Source organism: Cnephaeus nilssonii (genome assembly GCF_951640355.1).
Source record: "Cnephaeus nilssonii genome assembly, chromosome: 18".
Classification (NCBI taxonomy): Eukaryota; Metazoa; Chordata; class Mammalia; order Chiroptera; family Vespertilionidae; genus Cnephaeus; species Cnephaeus nilssonii.
The window spans coordinates 46,099,458-46,121,868 of NC_137089.1; the positions used below are offsets into that span (position 1 = coordinate 46,099,458).

The 22,411-nt window shown below is 44.4% G+C and overlaps 1 protein-coding gene across 3 annotated transcripts in view; it reads left to right on the forward strand.

Moving 5' to 3' along the window:
• The window catches only part of NSMCE2 (NSE2 (MMS21) homolog, SMC5-SMC6 complex SUMO ligase), a 268,435-nt gene that overhangs the window by 162,478 nt on the left and 83,546 nt on the right, over positions 1 to 22,411 (forward strand). Inside the window, exon 5 of one of the 3 annotated variants that reach the window (XM_079795881.1) lies at positions 1,240 to 14,945. The exons of the other annotated variants lie outside the window; for them this stretch is intronic. Coding sequence (XP_079652007.1) covers positions 1,240 to 1,241 — 2 coding nt within the window. The 3' untranslated portion in view covers positions 1,242 to 14,945. Of the gene's footprint in view, positions 1 to 1,239; positions 14,946 to 22,411 lie in introns of those variants that run through there. 3 annotated transcript variants of the gene reach the window in all.

A 22,411-nucleotide genomic window follows, 5' to 3' on the forward strand; every position in this document is an offset into this window, starting at 1 on the left:
CCCAGATTTAGTGTGGTAAAGAGCAGTAGCGGTGCCCTAGCCCGTTTGGCTCAATGGATAGAGCGTCAGCCTGCAGACCGAAGGGTCCCAGGTTTGATCCCGGTCAAGGACAGGTACCTCAGTTGCAGGCTCCTACCCAGCCCAGGCCCGGGTCAGGGTGCGTGCAGGGTGTGTTTCTCTCACATCAATATTTCTCTCTGTCTTTCCCTCTCTCTTCCACTCTCTCCAAAAATCAATGGGAAATATCCTCGGGTGAGGATTAAAAAAGAGAGAGAGAGCTGTAGTGGTGTTGATCATCTTTCTTCAAACAAGGCAAAATATTCTTCGTTTGGCTTTTATGTATGGTCCCCAATTGGTTATTTTTTTGAAATATATTTGAATTCAATTCAAGAAATAATAACTGAGCACCTACTTGTGGAAAGTTCTATGCTGATTAATGTAGGACTACAAACGGGGGGGAAAGCTTAATCCTCAAGGATACTGAGTAACAGAAGTAGCAGGATGACTATAAGCATTAGTGAGGTTGCTAAAATTGTTGAAAGCCATTCTCTAGGTCCTGACCTCTTACCTGACAGGTGTGACTCCCTGAGTGTTGAGAGAGGATGCCATCGGAATCCTTAAAGAAGCAATTCCTGCTGTAGTTGGTCAATCATATTTCCTCCTATCTGATGTGCTAATATGCCTTTTATAGCAGCTTTATTGAGATATATTTCACAATTGACCCATTTAACCTGCACGATGCAATGATTTTTATTATATTCCCAGAGTAGCTATCACCACAATCAATTTTAGAACATTTTCAAAAATAATCCCTGTATCCATTAGTATTCACTTTCTATTTTCCTCCAAGCCCCCAGCTCTAGGCAACCACTAATCTATTTTCTGTCTCTGTAGATTTGCCTGTTCTGAACATTTCTTATAAATATGCATATGTGGCCTTTTGTGACTGGCTTCTCTCACCTAGCATCATGCTTTCAAGGTTCATCCATGTTGTAGCATGTGAAAGAACTGCTTTCTTTTTAGTGCTACATAACATTCCACTGTGTGGCTATTCCACATGTTATTTATCCATTCATCAGTTGATGGCATTTGAGTTTGTCTATCTTTTGGCTGCTAAGAGTAATGCTGCTATCAACATTCGTGTACAAGTGGACATATGTTTTTACTTTCATTTCTCGTGGTATATGTCTGGGAGTGCAATTGCTGGTCATATGGTAACTCTATGTTTATCCTTTTTAGGAACTGCCAGGCTGTTTTCCAAAGCGACTGCGCCATTTTACATTCCCAGCAGCAGTGTGTGAGGGTTCCAATCTCTCCTCGTCCTCGCCGACACTTGTTGTTATCTGTCTCTTTGATTGTAGCATCCTAGTTGGTGTGAAGTGTTATCTCATTGTTTTGATATGCATTTCCCCTGATGGATTGATATTGTGATATTTATTTTACCAACCTACGTCAAAAGCTTCAATCTGATACTTTCTTATGTGTCTAATGGAAACTGTCTTGTATTACAGGATTATTTTCTAAAACAAAATCATAGTTCTGTTCAAGACAAATGTCATGTGTGGGGTTAGAGTTATACCCGAAAGAACACAAGGGTAAAGGAGTTAATATTATGCACTCATCTGGGAAATTTGTTTTGCAGTGTGAAATCATTGACAATGTTCCGAGGCCTTTATCTAAGGTACTCAAGTATGATTATGTGACATTTACCGGATAATCCGGACAGCACTTTGATTAAACCCGCGGTGTGATGTCATCCAGTAAGCACTTGAAAGTGGAGATGCATGTCTCTGCTGGTTTTATCAGTCAAGATTAACAGTGGTTCATGGCACAGTGAACTTTTTCTCCTCCGTATCCATCAGGCTGTGTCTCATTGTGGGCCAATAATCTGTCACCTGAAACTACCTAAAATAGGTTGGACTTTCTTGAATGTCGTGTGGCTGTGATGACATCGGGTTTGGCAGCAGAAGAAGGGAAAGCACCTTTTCATGGCTTTGGTTTGCCTCCATATCCCTTGTTTCCTGTAAAAGCATGGTGATTGTCAGCCCTGAGCTTGTATCCCTAGACTTGAGTTCGTACCCCTTGTACCTCCCATCTCTTCCCTCTGTGGGAGCTCCTGGTGCGGTTATCTTTGTGTGTCTACCAAAGAAAGAAAAGGATGGGGCTCAGAACGTGTCAGAGTTTCGCCATCTTGATTTCACCAGATAGCAGATACGTAAAAAGAGCCTCCACAAAAGCCATTTGGTGAGAAACCAAAACCAAATTAAAAGTTGGTCAGAATTCAGAGGATGCTTTCTTCAGAGAAGGTCTCAGTTTTTCTCAGAAAGTTCCCCAAAAAAGAGACCCTAAGGGAAAACTGATCATCCTCCCCGACCCATAGAGAGAAGACCTCCCAGATCTAGATTGTCCTCATTGGGCTCAGCACACCTGCCTGCAGTTGGCTCAGCTCTGAGCAGGCTGGGCGGACCGAGAAGGGAAAGAGAAGGCCTAAGAGTGGATAATTAATCCCTTGACGCTGTATCACACATGTTCTGCCTTAGTTGCTCCTTGACTTTTAATATGCATTAATGTAGCTTAGTTCGGTGAGGGGTTAGGGAGTATCAGCTAGATTTATGGGCAGAGCTTGAATTTTGCTTCCCCAAGTAAAGGGAAGCAATAACTATATATATTTAAGGAGCTGGGTTTGTTTGTTTGTTTGGTTGTTTAGCTTTAGTAAATTCTATTTTGAGCCTTCTATTAACTAAAATATTATTTGGGCTAAAACTTAAGCATATTGTTGCTCAATGGTAATTGTTGCCTCTAATGAAGACCCTGAATTACTGTGTGACCCGGACCCGTGTGCCTTTAGAACTATCCAAGAAGAACTACTAGTAAATGCTATTTATTGAAGTATTAGTAGGAATTACAGTTTAGATTCTTATTTTTGCAAGTGATTAACCCTTGAGTAGTAATAAAAATAACAGTACTAACTAGTGCTCATCAAGCATGGACGTGTGCTGAGCGTTGTAGTAATGCTATGCATTGGTGATCCTGTGTCCTTCTTTTCAGGGCCCTCTGAAACGGGTACCGTTAGGAATTAATCCCCATTTTACAACGTGAGCTTTCATGACATTTCATGCTTGCCTTATTCGGAGCTTGTGCCCTTAGCATTTCAACAATTAACTTCCTCTGTGCACGTGGCATATTTAATGAACACTGTAGCCCTCCCTTTCCAGTGCCACAGCACATGCTGGAAATGGAGGGGTGTGAGAGAGAAAATGAGTGAGTGAATGAGAGATAGCATACCTCGAATACAGAAGCAAGCTGGTGAGTTTGCAGTAGTAGAGTCTGTTTGTTGGTTTGTTTTGGGGAGGGGGGGTCATAGTTGTTTCTGTGAAAGCTTTTAAGATTGCCTTCCCCTCCCTCGTGTTGTCGCACTTAAGCATGAGGTGAAGTCTGCTAAAGAGGAGCCCACCAAGGCTGGTCGTTTCTGTAGGGAAATGGCCAAGATATATCTTTCCTGGAATGAAAACAGATCAGCGATTTTACTTCTTTCCTCTTAAGAAATCTAAAGAACATTACTTATACCAGTTTTCCCTCTGAAAACCAAGGACCTCTGATTACTGTTTAGCATAGAAAACATAGTGTATATTTAGAAATTCAAGAAGTATTTGCGCTCTCGCTGTAAACCTAGTTATTCGTAGTCAATTAAATTACTATTAACTTTGATTAAATTACTATAATCACTTCACTGGGCCACTTACTATAAGAGATCCTAAAATCAAGGAATTAATTAACATCTCACATTCACTCACACACAGGCACACCCATTTTTAACAGCCTTTATTTCATACCGTTCATGCTTTTCAGTCAAGGTAAGTGAGTGTGATGTAACTAAAGTTACATCCCTTAAAGAGCCTGGCAGAAAGCAGCCCTTTATGCTAATACCTTCTCCAGTGTCAAGTGCGGAATCGCAGATAAAGCCTGGAGCTTGTCTCACCCAGTGCTCCCCTGCCCCGAGGGTAGCAATTCTAACCCACTCTGTACAGTCTCACTCTGTAGTCACCGCTGATTGAGGCACCTCCTGGGACAAGCAGCTCATTCCATTTTCAGGCAGTTCTCAAGGATGGGAATGATTTTCTGTGTCGAGTCTAATTCTGTGTCCTTTGATGCCTGCTTCTCAACACTAGCGCTTCCGTGTGGAATGCAGCACAGTGAGAACTGGAGTGGACTATCTTCATTAACTTTCACTGGTGACTTACAATGTGCAGAGCAGTTCTGAAGTGTTTTGGAGGTTGATCCTATGCTTCATCACACTAACCCTTGCTGTGGAAGAAAGAGCATGGGCTCTGAAGTCAGACAGGAGTGGAGAGGGTGCTGCCTGCGCGCCCCGCACTGGAGCAAGCACTTCATAAGAGTTTACGCATTCACCCTGACCACAGCTCTCTGAAGTGTGTGCTCCATTTCACAGATGAGAAGACTGAGATAGAATTAAGAAACTTGCTCAAAATCAGCTGGCCAGTAAGTGTCGGAGCCAGCATTTAGAATGGGGCAGTCTGGCCTCAGAGAGCCTCATCTCGATCCCTCCCTCGGCGATGCTGTCAGCCAGCGCTTCAGATCCCGTGGGTGCATTGTTAGGAGAGACGGAGTTCCTCAAACTGCCTCCCTTTATCTTCCTCTTCTGTGGAAATGGACCAGGTTGTTATAAGAACTAAATGGAATGCCATTGAACATGACCATGGTTCTTAATATCTATGGGTTTAGTTTTGGAGGGGCGGGGGGTTTCTGTCTTTTTTGGTGGTTGTGTGTGTGTGTGTGTGTGTGTTTTAATTTAGGCCCCACCTGCTCTGGAACTTCTGATTCATTTAAATACTTTGTGGTATGTGGTTTGTTGTCACCAGTTTGAGACTCATGTCTACATTGCTTCAGAATAAGCAGGATGTGTTCTTTTAAATTAATCTCGATAGCTTCAGCACAAAATTTAGTCAGCTTTGATAGGATTAAGTTTGGGTGATGTTAGATAGTCTCACTTCAAAATCCCATGGGGATTGTTCCTCAGATACTGAGAAGTGTGCTTCCCGGCCCCATGGGTTGCGGAAATATTCATCTGCACGCAGACTCAAGGCCCCATCTGATGCTGGTACAAAGGAATGCGTCATTCTTCCCCCTGGTTTGCTAGCTCCTTTGCAGTGACCCAATAAATAGCCTGAAAGTAAGCCCTTGAAAATATTGTTAGCATCCCCTACAAACATTTTGTATTTTTAAATCTGTACACAGTAGAACGCAAGAGCTTATAAATATTCTCGTTGATACAAGCTTCTCATTAGCCAATGTGTTGGCTGAATCGAGAGGAAATGACGATTTATTATTGTGCTGTGTTTTGCAGAGGGGAAAGACCCCTCAGGAAAATATAAATGACTCCTTGAATACATTTGTGTAATGAGCATTGAGGGTAATAAATCCATCGAGACCAGGGGAGAACTTTTGAGCAGATGGCAAGAACATTGGGTTTGAAGACTGTTCCACAGTCTTGAACTAGAACTGGGTCCCGTCAAGGGCTGTGCCATTTAGATCTCAGTGTGAGCCAAGTCAAAGGTGACAAGGCAGATTCGGAGATCTCTGAGGTTATGGTATCGCAGGAGGGCGGTCCTAGTCCAGTCCACGGTCATTTATGGAACTCCTCTGTTCCTGAGGCACGGAGGGTACAAGCATGTGGTATGGGCCCTCGCCCCATGTAGGACAGGTAGTTTCCTTGCCTTTCAGTAGGCGTCATGGTGGAGGACAGAGGCTTAGCCTAGAGGGGGAGGAAGGAGGCCGAGGACAGGGCTGGTCTGAGTGGCTTCATCGGGGACAGGGTGCTGATGTGAGTCCTGAAGGATGGATGGGCACTAAAGGGGGAAGGAGGACGGGAGGACATTCCAGCTGACCTCAGTTTCCTCGAACAGCTCTTTAGCATCCTGCCTAACCAGCAGCAGCGGCTCCACACAGTGCCCTGTCCGACCCACTGACTTCAAATCCTGTCATTATTCGTTGGAGGAAAAAGTCATTTCTGTGTCTCAATGATCGGCCGGTTTTGTGAAGAGTAAGTTGTAAGAAAAACAAAGCAAAACATTTGTGCCTTTCTGTCCCTGAAGTGAACAGTCTGCCTTACCACTTGGTCTGACCTGCTGCAGCATAACCCGAGCAGGTGAGCTGAGGAATCTGCGGAACCCCAGCAGCAGGGGCCGGTGGAGGAGGCGCTGAGCAAAGTCGCCTTGCCTGTATTGCTGACTTCAGAAAGGGCTGTAAAATCAGGGAGAGAGTCGGACAGTAAATAGCATCCAAAACAGTCATCCGCCTGGAGGTAGTAGGGTCAATGGCACATGACATCAGCCTACATCACTCACTAGCTTTGTGACCTTCAGCAAATTACTTAACCTCTCAGAGCTCGGTTTTCCCTAAATTAAGCACTGATAATAATACCTCACCACACAGTGAAGGTTGGGGTGAGGATTAAATGAACCAATTTGTGGAGGCACTTGGAATAGTTTCTCGTTAGGGGGAGGAGCCAGAGTCCCGGTTCTCTCAGAAGCAGACCCAAACATATCAAGACCTCTGCAGTTAGGTATTTAGTCCAGAGTCCAATTCTCCAGAGGTATTATTAGTTAACCGTACAAGCTAGTTCATTCATTCAACACAGACTTGTTGGATGTCTCCTCTGAGCCAGGCACTGTCCCCAGCACATCAGACCATGTGGGGCACCAGGTGTATGAGTAAGCCTGGCATGTGGCAGGAACGACAAAGAAGTCCACATGGAGTGGGTGAGGGGAAGAAAAGCAGGAAGTGAGATCAGAGAGGTAATGAGGGGCGGATCTGGAAGGGCCTCAAAGCCATTGTAAAGACTTTGACTTTGACTTTGAGATCAATATGGGGTAAGAATTGAGAGAGGAATTCTAGCAAGTACTGCTGATTATTGAGCTTATGGATGTAGCAGGCACTGTGCTAAATGCGTCGCCCCTGTTGTTTGATTTGACCAGATAGAAAAAGCAGATTAGAACAATGATGCAAGGCAAATGACATTGTCCCCAGAGAGGAAACTGAGACCAGAGGGTTAGGGAGCCGGCCTGGGGCAGTAGGCAGGGCCGGGTCTGGGACTTGCAGGATGTTATACCAGAATGTAGTGAGTGTAGGAATGTGCTTGCCACCAGATTGGTTGTAGCAGGACTTGTAGATTCCACTCTACAGGCCCACTGCTGAGGAACCGGGCAGGAACTTGGCGCCTGTGCAGCCTAAGGACTCTGGACGTAGGGACAGAGTGTCTGCCGCACAGTGCTCAGCACCACAGGGCTTTCCCCGGGACAATGAGCAGGTGGGCCCAGTGTCGAAGCTCCAGCCTCAGGCTTCCAACGTCTTCTGTTTGCCCAACGGACACATGAGATGAGCTCACTCTTTCCACACGTACAGACCCCACTGTCGCTGAGTGCTTTTTTAAGGGCAGGGTAGAATCAAAGCCCAAAATACCACAGGTTCAATTTCCTGTTCCTGACCACACTAGCCCAGAAAATGAGGCAGCGTTCAGAGCAGCTGTCTCCGCCCGTGAACCTGCACTTCAGCTTTGACTCAGAGGAGCCTGTGGGAACTGTCAGACTCTTGACTTTGCAAGATGTTGCTCTCAACTGGATGGATACCTGCAAAGTCTGGTTGAATGTGCGTCACCCACTGAGTGCAGGACAGGGAGGCAGACTAGTGGTGTTGACCATAGATCACTGGTTTTGAAGGAGCAAATGAGCACCTACCTGACAGTCCTCTTAGTGCACACCCAACTAATTCGACATTTGTGATGACTGTTGAAGGAGCTGCATGTAAGATAAAGAAGAGAGGCTGTGAATTTCCCCCCACAAGTACATACATTAGCTGCCCATTACATGCAAAGCACAATGCTGGGTGCTAAGAAGGCAAAGGGTCTCTGCACCCTCCAGCTGCTTGGGAAGGACAAGTAATTTACATGGTGCATCCCAACTGCTCTGTTACCTATTCCAAATGCTATACACAAATTCATCTGTACACACTCAGCAAAGACAGAAGAGAAAACTACAGTTAAACAGTCCAGGTGATGCGTGGCAGCTCCTTCATCCGGTGCCAGCCAAAGAAACAGCCTCTTTCCAACACTAAAAGGGACATTGGCTGTGTTCACTCCACCTTTCTGAGAGATTATCAGGTTGGCTCTGATTTATGTGAAATTTCCTTTTGTGCCTTGACTTTTAGAGTTTATTTCTGTAGATAAGAAGGGAATTCATTGCTCTGACAGATGTACAGGTTGGAGTCAAACCCGATTGTGAATGGACAGATTATTTGACTTCCATGAGTGGATGATGATTAGCCTTATTTTTTTCATCGGTAAGACAAGGATCATTGTATTTATTTCATTGGCATTGGTGTGATGATTAAGTGAAAAATATCTAGAACGGTTCTGACAAGTTATGGGCATAAGTGATAGTTCCCATCGCATTTCTTAAAAATGTGGATGGGGACTTCACCTGTGGGAGCCCATGAACGTTTTCAGGCATCAGAGGGACATGATGGATGCAGGTGTTGACAGAGATGACTTTGGTGTCACTGTGATGTATGGGCAGAGACCTGAAGCCACTAGCAAATGATGACAGTCGTTCAGATGCAATGAGGGCCTGAATGAGAGCAGGAGCCGTGGAGAAGGGGAAGACAAAGCCAGGTTTTGGAGTCTGAGGAGCCGAATTGATAGACTTGGGGACTCTGATTTAAGAGGGAGCGGAGGGACCATCAGAAGTAAAACATGGCTTTGAGTTTTCCAGTGGAGGAGGCTGGATGCATGGAGACTGAATGGACTGGTATGGAGAACAATAAAAGGTGCTGTTTGCTGCAGACTGAAACTGTATACTGGCTTAGAGCTAAGGAATTTCCTAGATTAGGTGATTTCGTCTTCATGACAACTCCATGGAGTAATACTGTGCCTTCTCAGAAAAGTAGAAATCTAAGCTCAGAGAAGCCTGACCATGTACAACTAGAAAATCTGAACATGGACTTGTCTGACACCAAAGTCTCCCGTTAATTGCAGCAGTAAATGTGCCCTCACTCAGGAGAAGGGAAATGGAGTAAGGTTGGGAAGATAAAGATAAAGCTCGGTTCTGGAGACGTTCACTTGAATGTCTCATGGAAGGCGGAGGAATTTGAGGCCAGCTGGGAAATCAGACCTGGAGCTTGGGGGGAGGCTGGGGGAGATATAAAAACTTGGGCGTTGTTGGCATATGGTTGTTGTGGGGGAGTGAATGAGATCACCCAGCAAGGGACGTAGAGTTAAAGAGAAACAGACTCGGAGTACAGGGAAGTTAGAAGGGGGATGTTCGCCTCGTTTAGGAGTGTAGAAACACACACCTGTATACAATGTGCTTTTTCTGACCAAAGGATCGCCTTGTGCTTTGGTATCTAAATTTGCATGGCGTTGATTTTTCATTGGCTAGGTATTGAGCGTTCACTGTGTCAGTCATTGGTAGAGGTGGGTTCCCACCTCCTCTAGTAGAGAGCCATAAATAAAAAAGCAATTACACAGCAATAACAAGCCATCATCAGTTACCCTACAGGCTTTGGTGTTATTATTGGGTGCTCTTTTAGGGGCCCATATAAGATTGGCACCAAAGCCAGACTCTGGAGTTAAGATCACAGGTCATAATGGGGAATAAGATTATATTTTAAAAAAACAACTGCTGGGCCTAAAAATAAACATAGATTATATCTTAGAGAAATGCTTGAGAATGATCACAAGAAAAATTGAGATAATATATGCGAAGTTAATCTGGTTATAGTTCATGCAGGAAGCTGGGTGTTTGAAGTGTGTAAGGCAGAAGTTGTTCATAAGGTTCCTTCTGCAGGCCTTTCAGGAGGCCCAGGCGCGGCTCTCAGTCAGCCCCACACGGTACCTTGTTTCTCAAGTGTTGTGACTTGTTTTCCATTGAGCAGCAGATGAAGTAGTTGGCTTGCCTGGAGGAGTCATGTTATAAAAAAAAATCCCACTTATCTTTAAATCACACACTTGCACTTCACACAAGACCTATGTAGTAAGGGAGGCGTGCAGGGGGCTGGGGCCACTGAGAAACTGCTGCTTCCACCACCCACACCATTCTCTCTCTCTCTCTCTCTCTCTCTCTCTCTCTCTCTCTCTCTCTCTCTCCCTCCCTCCCTCCCTCCCTCCCTCCTTCCTTCCCTCCCTCCCTCCCTCCCTCCCTCCCTCCCTCCCCCCCACCTCTCCTCCCCACAATGAGTATGCTTGACTGTGTGTGCCTGTGCAGCTCAATTATACAAATATTAGTCAAATGTGCAGATTGAAATTTCTTAGATTGTTCTGTATGCATGATTGCTCTGAGACCTGCATAAAAGGTGAAAGTAGCAAATTTCCATTAGAACAGAAAATTCCCAAGCCTTCATATTATACAGTGAGTAGCCCAGTCTCTAATTGTGGCTGTTACCTTAGATCCATTTTGAGAGGTTATCTAGCTAAACGGTTAAGAGCTCAGCACTGGAGCCAGACTGTCTAAGTGTGAATTCCTGTTCCACCCATCACTAACTGTGACCTTAGGCAAAATACTTAGCCTCTGTGTTGAAGTTTCGACATCTGTAAAATGGGGATAATGATAGCACCTACATCCTTGGGGTTGTGTGAGGAATGAATAAGTTAATACATGTAAAGCACTTAGATCTGCACCTGGCAAATACGTAGTAAGCAGTCTGTAACGGTTAGGTCTTGGTGCCATTACTGTGCTACGCCAGTGGGTTAGACAGCATGTTCAGATGATAGCCAGGCCGGTGAGGACAGAGGTCCCCCGACCCATTGTAACTCAGTCACAGGTCAGCTCTCCTGTCACTCAGCACGGAGGGAAGAGTCCCCAATCTGTCCCCTCTTCCTCACTTTTAACAGGAGGTTCAGTGGTCCCTGGTAGAACAGTGGGTTGTCAATTTCAAGCTGCATAGCCAGAGACAAGGAACTTTCTCTTCTTTAAAATAGACACCCCCTTCCTTCAAACACATGTGCAGTGGCTATGTTTAGAACTCTTCCGCGAGCAGTATAGAGAGAGCTGAGAGCCTGGTGTATGGCATGATGCCTTGTGCATGATAAGGAAGATAGGCAGGCAGCCAGCCAGCCGCCGTGTGGTCTCCCTCTGTACGTGTTGTCAGATCAGCAGGGATTATGGCTCTTTTCTCTCTAGCTGAGCTTTTCCATCCGTCCTGCTGAGCTGCCAGCTGGAGACCCTGGTTGACACATCCCTTGGGTTCCTGGGTCTCTAGCAGCAGCAAAGAACAGAGCCTAGATTTCTAACCAGGAGGCATGAGCCCCAGCATGGAGTCATTCAGACCTCCTTCTGTGAGGCCAGGGCACATCTCCCTCACTGAACCCCTTCCCTCACCTGCCCTGCAGATCTGACACCGCCCTCCTTCCAACGGCGGCCTGCACCGTGGGAAACTGGGCATTGTTCACAGAATAAACTCATCAACTCCTTGGACTAATTTCTAAAACCCCACACAGTAGAGTTATGAAGAGCCTTTTGACCAAGCAATGGTATAATTTACTCCCTGGAGGATGTGTCCATCTTGTTTCCTTTTAACTGCTTAAGGGTTAAACCATCACTGTGGTCACAGAGGTCAGACACCAGAGTCCCGGCGCTGGATCCAGCCCGCAGATGTGTTTGGTTTGGCCCACGTAGCTGGACATGCATACATCAGTTAGTTGCAACATGCAAAAATGAGAGATTTCACATAACAGTCTGCATTTCCAACTTCTCGTTTTAAAAATTCCAAGTCTGACAACACTCCCACGTGGCGCAGTCTGCCTGTGCGGGCAGAGCGCCTCCTCAGCCCTCCCCTTTGCCCTGGTCCCACCTGGTGCTCCCTCCCTAGCCCAGAGGCGTCGGAGTTTTTGATTCTCTTAGGGCCTGGTGCCGTGTTTTTTGTCTTGCTTTTTGTTAACAGTATGATCCCAAATGAAAAGTGAACCTTCTTCTCACTACTCCCCATGACCTAAATGTAATAAGATGCTAAATACTGAGTCTCGGGCCTTTGCTCTCTGTTTTGAGATGAAAAAATCCCAAGTAAAACATTGATTGTGTCATTGATTTAAAAATCACACAGTTGAAAATTCTCCCTGCCTGATGTGTTCCCCGAGTCAGAGAACAATCTTTTTTTTTTTTTCACCTCTTTCATTGGTGGCATTTTATGCTGTTCTGGTTGCTACCAGTAATACAGGCTAAACAGCAACCCAAAGTTGCACCCTCTGGCCTCGTCCTTGGGCATCTGCTTTGGCGGCTGAGACAGTGGAAGTTACAGGCTGTATCTGGGGACCTGAGCACGGCGACCTAGAGGGGAAATAACGTTTCACTTCCACCGGGCTGAGCACTGAGTCATAGGGCCCCATAACACAAAGGTGATGGGAGCAGTTTTTCTAAATTTCTTCCACTGGGGAGCCATTTGCTTCTCCCTCTCTGTTTTTTGAGCTGCAAGACCAGCCTCCTCCCCCAAGTTTTTGCAGCTTCCCAGCCCCCACCCTCCAATTCAGGCAGGCATGTGGCAGTTGCTATGGTCTGCCCCAGCTCACGCTCTTCTTCCTGTGAACCATTGCTTTACTCTGTAGATAGGATTGCATTTCTGGAACCACCTGCCAGCCCCCTGGGGCATTTGGAGCATGATAACATGAGGCCAGGCCAGCAGCCCATGAAAGGATTGTGTCAGGAGAGTACAGCATGGAGTTATTGCTGGCAGAGAAGTTTAATCGGTTTGCAAAAATTCATTAAACACTTCGAAGGCTTTGCATAAAAAGTCGTAAGTGAATATTAGTTATTCATGCATTGTCATCATCGTTTCGGCTTGCCATAGAGCTGTTTATTAGTTTGTCCAAATTCCCACGACTCCGATTTCACATCAGGTCGCGGACTCCTTCATCGAAACGGTTCATAGCTTCAGGAGGTCTGAAATTTCAGAGTATTGAGCAAGGCCTGCACTGAGCTCGGATGTGATCTAATAAGATTGGACTGTCAAAACAAGAAGCACCAGTCTGTGGTTATAAGGTTTTTGAGAAGGAAATGTTAAAACTCTGCTGTGAGAACCTCAGAAAGATGATAACACACGCTGCGTCGGAAGCCAGTTTCTTTTTCATTTCTGCTGTGGTCAGTGGGACACTGAGGCAGAGACGCCGACGTGGGATGAGATGTGATTAAACAAGCTCGGTAGATGGTATCTTCCTATTGGGAAACGCTAATCACTTGTGTAATTAGTAGGATGAGACATCAGAAAATGCTGGCAGTGTTTCGCGAGGACCCCGAAGGGCACTCGGAGACGCACTGCAAAATGCTCAGCTAGAGAAGCTGCACCATGGGCCAGTGCTCAGACGGGAGTGGGGCGGAGTGAGTTTCATTCCCAGCCCTCCGCTGTGAGATGGCGGGCAGGTTACTTAACCTTCTTGCTCTTCAATTGCTTTAACCCTAAGATGGGGATTGAACATGACAGAGTTGTCATGGGGATTAAGAGCAAGAATGCTTGGAGCAATCTAGCCTATGATGCGTGCCCAATAAGTGATAGCAGTTGCTGCTGGTCACATGGGAATTCGTAATCACTTTTTGTTTTGGTGATTTAATGTGGTTTTTAAAATAAAGACCGCTACCATAGCTTTTATCTGGTAAGTTTTCCTTAGTGTTCTGTATGCCTACCAGTCTCCTATTCGTTCTTCAATAACCTTCGACTCTCTCAGCCAATCTAATGAGTAATCTAATGACTAGATTAGCCAGTGTCATGAGTAAATGCTCAAGGCCCATCTGAGCAGAGGTTTAGGCTGACTCTGGGGCTGAGTCACTGTGTTTCAGGCTTCGTTTCTTTGTATCCTGTTCACTTACTGAAGACCATAAATTTTGCATCATCCCTACTGCTGAATTACAATGTAATGATTAACAAGATATGTTTGTGAAATGCCTTGTGTGTTTGTAATCACCTATAATAAAGCATTAATAAAGCACATGGTGGATTGATGGATTTGTGATTCATATAGACTACACGGGGGAAACCCAGTGCTCATGGTGATGTCATGTGTGATACGTTACAGGATTACTTCCACTGAAACCTATCTGATTTCACCAGATTCATTGGGGGTCAAAGTTACAACCTGGTAGTTACTACCTTCAAACTGTCTTCCTTTTGTAACTGGGATGGGGAGGATTTTGTTTTGGGGACCTGACTGTGGCATTTGCCCTCGCTGCCCCCCGCAGAGAACTTTGATCTGTGCGCCCACACCTACAGGCAGAAGCAGATCACACCTTTCCTCCTCCAAGTAATAGACACCACAAAGAACAGCACTCTCCTCAGTGCTGGATGGAATTAGACACCAGATTAAGGGCTCCCTCCAGCTCAGTTCTTTGCTTCATTTAAAATCCAGAATCTTTGTCCAAGTCCACGGATGAGGTGGGGAGGGGGGGGCGGGGGAGAGTGCACAGACTGTTAGATGTTTCATTTTCCCCATAAAACCTCCAAAGAAGTAAATCTTGTTTTCACCTTAGACTCTCAGAACCACGGACAATAGAAGCAGTTCATTGGCTCCAACATAGTTTATGATGTCACTAGGAATTCTTGATAAAATGGTCAGCATGAGTGTGCCATTCAGCTAATAAATCATGCTTTATTCGTGGTATGTTGTGCAATATGTCAGCATTTCCCCGTTCTTTCCTGTAAACTGTAACTTTTCTGGTGATTAGCATTTAAACCCTTTTCCTGATGAAGGAATTGTCAGCTGAAATCATCAGGGATTTCCCCTTCGCTGTTTTGAAAGAAATCTGAAGAAGTTAATGTGTTCCTTGGAAATTAAGAAATTTGGAATAATTTCTGAGACTCTAAATGGTGAAATAGAATTAAGAGATGGTTGTTTTTCCTGAAATTAAGATAACAAGAGAGCCAGAGAGGGAATAAGAACTTTAGAAATTATAAAGCCCTTAAAGCATTCAATAAGCTTTCATGTCTCTGAGCCATGTTTTTCAAGAGATGTACCTGTTATAGTTTAGGAGCTAAAGTGAAATAGAAATATTAAAATAAAACTTCAGATGCTTGGAAAGTGGTTTCTTACTTAAATTTCCTGAATTCCTCAGAGTTAACAGAAGCCTTTATTGTTTTAAGACATGGTTAGAACACCTTTTGAAATATCGATCCTGTTGCATCCATAGTGCCACCAGCACACGGAGGGCACACTGTGGAGTAGAAGGCGTGGTCACGGCCAGGGCCAACGGCAGGAGATCTGTTTTAGGTGCAAGGGTTATGTCATGAGCTCTCTGCCCAGTGGTGGGTGGGCTGGGGGGAGCAGGAGACAGCAGGGTGGGGGGCCTGTTTGAGATGAGTGGTCAGAGAAAGCCTCTGAGAGGGAGTGACATTTGAGCTGAACCAGAAGGGACCCACAGGGTTAGAGCACAGGAAAGAGCTCAGCAAGTACAAAGGACCGAAAACAGCATGTGCAATGGCCCTGGGGCTGGAGTGAACTGGTGTTCAAGAACATGGAGAAGACACACGAAGCTGGAGTACAAGGCAAGAGTGGTGGGGAAAGACCTGAAAGGCAGGAAGTCCATGACAGGGAGAAAAAAGTTAGCAATGAGGTTCATTTTATGCAAACTTCTTTCCACTGTCTTTCACTATCATCCCAAATCTAAAAATGCCATGTGAAACACACTTAAAAAATAGTAAGGGCCTCTATGCCAAGTCTGAACCAGCTGCAATCTCCAAATTTGTATTCGATGGCAGATAGGTTTGTTCTTAGCGGTAAAGAGTAGGACCTCATGACCTGCCAGCTACAGTCGCTTGTCAGCTTCCACCTAAACTAAGGAGACCGAAGCAGGTCCTTGAGATTGGCTCATGCGACTGACTGCTGCTCTCCATCCACCCTCAACCCCAGCGTGTGCTGCACGTGCCCCATTGTGTCTCAGTGCCCCGTATTCCTCCATGGACAGGAGTGACCGCGCTCAGTCTAGTGACAAAGAAGGGAAATAAAACCTACAACTTTCCTTCTCTGCACAGGTAAGAGAAACTGGTTTGGCAGGACAAAATGACAAATGAGCACAGCTGAAAGGCTAGAGACAAGGTTCAGTCTACCAGCTATTCCATCAGGATCGTGGTAGGAAGCTACCGATGTCTTCCTCGTTCTGCCACGCTAGGGCCTCTGGACAGCCCTGTGCCCAGGGTCAGGTGCTGCGGCACTCCCAGCGTGGCCGTTCAGGGTCACGGAACGGGAAGCAATGGGTGTGAAGTATTCAAAGACCGCTACTCGAATAGGGTAGCGGACGTGCAGAGATTTGAGTTGGGTGGATGTCGGAGATGATTCATTCAAAATAACTTAGCAACTAGAGGCAAAGTGCTGACTGCCTCCGCGGATGTTGGGGCAGCCGGCTCCTCGGGCCTCTGAGAGCTGACACAGATCTGGGAAGAGGGGCGTGCTGTCTAGCTGTGCAGTTCCCCTGCCAGGGGCCTTGCATCTTAAGCACTCGGTCTCTTCCTGGAAATGGCCCAACTCAGGTGGTGGTTGTGGGCAGGGCGTCTTTGTTACAGCTCTGCAGGTGGGGCTGGGATGCTGACTCGCTGTTTTTCTCAGGAGTAAGTGCTGTACAGCAAGTGGTAGGCTCTTGGGATTGCAGTAAAATGAAGCATAACAAAACCAACTTCACCATAGGCTAATGGGTATAACCAAGAGGGAAGGTCCTATGGCATCTCATCCATGTTCTAACGAGATGGTGTTACCCAAGGACCACCCACACAGCAACCTGCAAGCTTTCATTCAAGCTCTTGAGTTCTTTCATGCGCACTGTGCCTGAGCACTGTGCCAGGTGCTGGTGGTGACACAATTAAGAAGATGCTAGATACAGTCTAGATGGAGAAATGGACAGAGTGTGAGGGTCACTGAACTAGCAGAGGTGTAAACCAAGTGATGTAAAGAGCATAGTGAGAGCAACTGATTCAAGAATGAGGCCAGTGTGGCTCAGTGGTTGAGCATTAACCTATAAACCAGGTCACAGTTAAATTCCTGGTCGGGGCATGTGCCTGGGTTGCAGGCTCTATCCCCAGTGTGGGGCGTGCAGGAGGCAGCTGGTCAATGATACTCTCTCATCATTGATGTTTCTCTCTCCCTCTCCCTCTCCCTTCCCCTCTGAAATGAATTAAAATATTTATAAATAAAAAAAGAGCGATAGATGGGAGTTGAGGAGGGCTCAAAGGAGTGCGTGGACTCACATGAGGGTTCAAGGGAAGAAGATAACGACACAGAATCATATGAGCCAAGACACAGAAGAAGGACGCTGCATAGCATGTCCCTCATCACTGGCCTCTCATGTGACTAGGCCTTTTTCCTTTTTCCTTCTCGTGTGTGTCGGGAACAGATGGAAGGACAGTTACAGGGCTAGAGAGAGGGACAAGTGCATAGGGGAGTACAGACTGAGGCCCCATGTTACATGAGCCTGAGTCAAGAAGACCTGGACGGGCCTTGGGCAGCTCCTTGACCTCAGAGCTCCAGTTTCCACATCAGCAACATGGGAAAGCGTCTGTCTCGGTTGCTCTGAGGATGACATGAGGTGTGCTGTAGCATAGTCAGGGGCTGGGCTGGGAGTCAGGTAGACCTGTGTTCAAATCGCACTCCCTTCTTGTGTTTCCTAAGTACGTTTGTGTGTGCCTGAATCTGTTTTCCCACCAATAAAGTGGGAGTAACAGTATCTCCCTCAGGTGCTTGTGAAGATGCAATTAGCAGATTCATGAAAAGTGCTCATTAGGACAATGCTGAGTACATGATACACAACAAAAGTTAGCTCACCTCCTTCATTGCATATCGTAGGCCCTCGCTGAAGGTTAGTTCCTTTTTCCTAAGGAAACACGATTTGCTGAACAAACAAAATTGAAACCGACTTATAGATACAGAGAACATTTTGGCGTTTGCCAGAGGGGAGGGGTTGGGAGACAAGGTGAAGGGATTGCAAGTACAAATTGGGCATTAAAAATAGTCACTGGGCTGTAAAGTACCATATAGAGAATATAGTGAAGAGCATTGTGATAGCTTTGTACGCTACCAGGTGGGCACTGGGAATGTCAGGGAACACTATGTAAAGTGTATGATTGTCCAGCCACTATACTGTGCACCTGCAACTAATACAAAACAATATTGAATGAAGCTGTGATTGAAATAGAAAGTTTTAAGTTATTTTTTTAAAAGAAATATGAAGGTTTGCCATTTTAAGTCCCTTGGTAATTTATTCACGGTAACTGTGCTAAGCGGAAGCCTGACCGCTCGCAGTTACGCTTCCCTGAAGACGTGTTCCATTCAGGCCTCGCTGCATTCGCTTTCTTTCGTTGGGCAGTAGCCTGGTTCTTGTCAAATACCTGATGATGACACGTGCCATTCTCGGGCAAGCAAATGAATAAATAGCATACCCTCTTCTTGAAATCGATTCACCTAATTTGATGTAGTTTCTACAGTTTTCCTGCCATCGACAGCACATGCATAAGCTCAATACAACTCAAAGTATCTCTCTCTCTCTCTCTCTCTCTCTCTCTCTCTCTCTCCCTCTCTCCCTCTCTCTCTCTCTCTCTCTCTCTCTCTCTCTCTCTCTCTCCCTCTCTCCCTCTCTCTCTCTCTCTCTCTCTCTCTCTCTCTCTCTCTCTCTCCTCTCTCTCTCTCTCTCTTTCTCTCTCTCTCTCTCTCTCTCTCAGCTCAAATTTGTGGAAAACATTGACGAAGGTCCTGCTCTCAAATGACTAACTGTCTTGTTGGGAAAATATAACTTACAGAAAACAACTAGGCAACATTATAAAGTATATGACAAGGTACAGAGTCTATTCTAAGTCTGTTTATGACACCGGCAGCAAGTGCATTCATTGGTCATCCAGAGGAGGGAGAAGTTGCTAGAGTTGGCAGGGGAGGGTCCAGGCTTTAGGAACTAGCTTATGGCCAACCAGCATGTCTTAGAATAATCATAGCTTTGAATTTCACATCATCCCTCCTCCTTCCTAGCAAACCCTAAGATGAGTCTATCCGGGGAAAAATGAGACACTGATTTAAAGCCAGTGGTTCCTTTTTTATACCTCTACTCTCCTCCATGCTTTGAAATTCTTCATTACCAAGCTATATTTATACATAATTTATATCTTCCATGTTTTATTAATCAAAGATAGTTGCCCACCAGAGATCTTGATGAGCATAAGTTACATGAACTTAGTGTAGCAATACTGTTATCTAATTTCAGTTTCTAGAAAAAAAAAAGAAACTAAAAACTGTCTCACTTTTTAATTATGAATTTAGGATATAAACTCCTGTTACTATCGTGTACATATGTACATCCAGAAAATACGCAAAATCCAGAAGCCACACAAAAAAGCATTGATAGCTTGGACTACATAGAAAAACTTTAGATTCATTATGGCACAAAACACCCTGAGAAAAATCAAAAGAAAAACCATTGACTGGGGGGTAATTTCCTGCACAAATTCATACAAGTCAAAAGGAAAATGACAAATGAATTTTCTAAAAATTCAAAGGACATAAATAAGCAATTCCAGAAAAAGAAATATCAGTTACCAGTAAGCATATAAAAGGTTTAACCTTAAAAAAGAAATGAAATTAAAATAGCTTTTTTACCTATCAAAGTGGTAAAGATGTACACATCTGATAATACTCACTGTTGTAGAATATGTGGGGAAATGGGTGTTTTTAAAAATGTTAGTAGGTTTATTGATTGGTAAAGCCTGTTTAGAGATCATTTTGGCAAAATAATATGTGTTTAAAATGCATATACCCTTTAACAATGGCGTCGTAAATAATTTATTCAACAGACAGATCCACACATATAACCAAAAGTATGTATGCAATGATGTTTATTACAGAATCTATTACATCAGCTAGAAAGTAAAAGCAAGACTTCAGCTTCTGATCAAGATAAAGTAACATGGACCATATTTAACCTCCACCTGAAACTTTTAAAACAAAGGGAAAAACTGACAAAATATATGAAACAGTAGCATTTGGGACATAGATCTTTGAAGACAGAAAACAAAATGAGCCACATGATTGCTTCAGCTTATTGCCTAGAGACAGTCTCCAGGCCACAGTACTGAGCAGAGGCAGATAGATCCCTGTGGTCTCCCCGACTGGAGATGTAGTGAGGAGTCCAGAGCCAAAATGGCTAGCTGAGAATAGGGAGCTGCACAGAGACGAATCTGGAGAGCTGAGGATGTCACCCTTGAGTACTGAGTTGAATACAGATGAGCACATGCATGTGGGGAAACAGCCCAAGGACAGAGAAAGAACAATCTAAAGGATTAGAGAGAACAGTGCCTGAAACTCACAGAGGGATGGGAATAGTGTCTCTTCTCAATAACCAGGAAAGAAAAAATTTCATAATGCAGAGGCATTAGAGTTTTGCCTCAATAGTGGGGAAAAATTAACCATAGGTTAAATCAACTCAGCTCTGATCACCCTGAACAAATCTTAAAAGCAAGACCCAAAGGGATCAGACTGTTTCCAATTAATTTTAAATGTGTCCCAGAATAAAACTCAAGAATGTTTATAAGAAAACAAAAGTAAACATTACCCCACAATGCCTGGCACCCAGTCAAAAATTACCAGGCAAGTAGCAGGAAAATACAGTCTATTGAACAGACTCTAAAATGATTAAATGATACAGATATAAAAATAAGCAACAGCATTAAAGCAGTTATGACTGCATTCCATATGTTCAGAAAGCTAGAGGTAAGATTGCCCATGTTATGTAGAGACATGGGAGATTATATATCTATAATAATAAAAGGGTAATATGCTAATTAGACTGAAAGTCCTTCCGGACATCATTACAGACGAAGCCACGGCCGGAGTGCGGGATCCAGGTGCTTGCCGGTGGCTGGAGGGAAGCCGCCCAGGTCCTAGGTGCCTGCCGGTGGCTGGAACAAAGCCCGGGTCCCAGGTGCCAGGGGGAAGCCGGGGGAAGGAAGGCCCACTCTTGCACGAATTTTCGTGCATCAGGCCTCTAATATATATATATATATATATATATGTATATATATATATATATATACACACACACATATATATATACATATATATATATTATATATACACACACACATACATATATATATGTATATGTATATATGAATTAAACTTCTAGAGATGAAATGTACAATGGCCGAGATTTAAAAAAAAATAACTGGTGGTATCAATAACAGCCTAGATATTGCATAAGAAAAGATTAATGAACTGGATGACACAGTATTAAAAGCTATCCAAAATGAAACAAACAAAAAAAGACTTTTAAAAAATGAACATGGTATCATTGAATTGTGGGACAGTTTCAAGGGGTTAAAATATATATGTCATTAAAGTTCCAAAAGGAGAGGAGAGAAAGGGGGAGACTGAAAAAAATATTGTTAAATAATGGCTGAAATTTTGCCAGATTTGTGAGAACTGTGAACCCACAGATCCAAATTCAACAAATCTAAGCACAAGATGCGTGATGAAAACTAGACCATGTATATTGTAATCAAATTACTTAATTGATAAAGAGAAACATTTCAAAGCAGCCAGTGGGGGAAAGACATGTTACATACAAAGTAACAAATACAAAAATGACACCATATTTTTCATAAATAATGAAACAGTGGAACAAATATTTTTAAGTACCACAAGGAAAAAATTCTCAATCTAGAATTCTTATACTCAGAAGAAATTAAAAAAAGATGAGATAAAAACATTTTGATTTATACATAATGTGAAAGAATTTACCCCCAGCAAACCTGCTTCTTAAGAAATGCTAAAGAAAATTCTTCAAGGAGAAAGAAAATGCTATCAAATATAAAGCTGGATCTACACAAAGAAGTAAAGAGTACTATAAATAAAACTGTATAGGTATATATGAAGATGTTTTCTTTGTTATTTTAACCTTTTTAGATAATCATGGACTCTAAAAGTAGAAATAAAACAATATTTATATCATATTTAGAAGTAAAATCCTATCTAATAAGAGAGAAACGTGCAAATTGACTGTATCTCCACTACGCCCACAAGCCATGCCCACCAGCCAATCAGGAGCAAGTATGCAAATTAACCCAACAAATATGGTGGTGGCCACAGAGCTGGAGCAAGCAGGAGGCTTGGGTTGCCCCCAGCGATGGAGGAAGCCAAGCTTCCCACCTGCCCTGGCTGGCCCTGGCCTCCACTCAAGGCTACAAAGTTTCAATTATAGAAGATAAATAAATCCCAGATACCAGGGCCTCTGCTTGGGTCGCCGGGGGGTGTGGCTGGCCTGCAAACCACCACAGACCCCTCACCCAGGCCGCCCCATGCTCCAAGGGAACCCCCACCCTGATCCGGGACACCCTTCAGGGCAAACCAGCCGGCCCCCCACCTGTGCACCAGGCCTCTATCCTATCTAATAAA